This window comes from Mastomys coucha, unplaced genomic scaffold (assembly GCF_008632895.1).
Source record: "Mastomys coucha isolate ucsf_1 unplaced genomic scaffold, UCSF_Mcou_1 pScaffold9, whole genome shotgun sequence".
NCBI lineage: Eukaryota > Metazoa > Chordata > Mammalia > Rodentia > Muridae > Mastomys > Mastomys coucha.
In genome coordinates this window covers 107,938,320-107,939,132 of record NW_022196915.1, presented here as the reverse complement: position 1 = coordinate 107,939,132, position 813 = coordinate 107,938,320, and the positions used below count along the sequence as shown (strand labels likewise).

The window sequence follows — 813 nt, the reverse complement described above, 5'->3', positions numbered from 1 at the left end:
TTTAGCTTTGGCTACAATGCTGCCCCTACCAGTCTCTCCAGTTAGATCACTTACCTCTGACTTCCTTTGTTTCTTTTTAGTCACAGGACTAAACTGCATCCTCCCTGCCCACTTGCAGCATGGCTGGTTTACTCCAATGCAATGGGAATGTATGTATGTCACTTCCAAACGCTTCCTATCTTCACCACATAGTGTGAAGAAACTGGAAAGCCACAGCCTCGAGGCAAAGACTGGAGCCACAGCATGGATAGAAGGACCCATGAGCGACTATGTGGAGCATGCTACACGTCTATGACGTGAAAGAAAGGGTAAGTTTTACTGGACAAAGTACATGGTTCATAACAATATTTAGCTTTTTTTAAAGAGCACTTCTGAGACTTTTATTTTATGACACGTTTAGATAATGACCCCTCTGCTGTCTTCACTTCCTTTTTTAGCACTGTTGGTGGTACTCAACATTTAATTGTGTAGCCTTATCCATACAAGTTTGTATGTTTTGTCTCTCTTTCTGGAATGTAAATGTTTGAGAACAGATGAGGAGGTTTCTTGCCACACTTTAATCTTTGCTAGGTGGACTTCAAGGGTGGGTGCTGCTACCCACTATCCACTCTTAAGTGGAACTTTTGTCTAGTGAGCTAGGGTGAAAAGCAAGAAGGGAACTTGTGAGGCTGGAGAGGTAGCTCAAAGGTTTAGAGCCTGTATTGCATTTGTAGTGGACACAAATGTCTGGAACTCCAGTTCCAGGAGATCCAATGCCCTCTTAGGGGTCTATGAACACCTGCACCTACACAATTAGAAATAATCTTTGTTTTG

The 813-nt window shown here is 42.8% G+C and overlaps 1 protein-coding gene across 2 annotated transcripts in view; it reads left to right on the top strand.

The window, feature by feature from the left end:
• Window positions 1–91: 91 nt before the first annotated feature.
• Window positions 92–813, top strand: part of Tmtc4 (transmembrane O-mannosyltransferase targeting cadherins 4) — a 67,328-nt gene continuing 66,606 nt past the window's right edge. For both annotated transcript variants that reach the window (XM_031360845.1, XM_031360844.1), the window contains exon 1: window positions 92–308. In XM_031360845.1, the coding sequence (XP_031216705.1) occupies window positions 270–308 (39 nt within the window). In that variant the 5' untranslated portion in view covers window positions 92–269. The remainder of the gene's footprint in view (window positions 309–813) is intronic.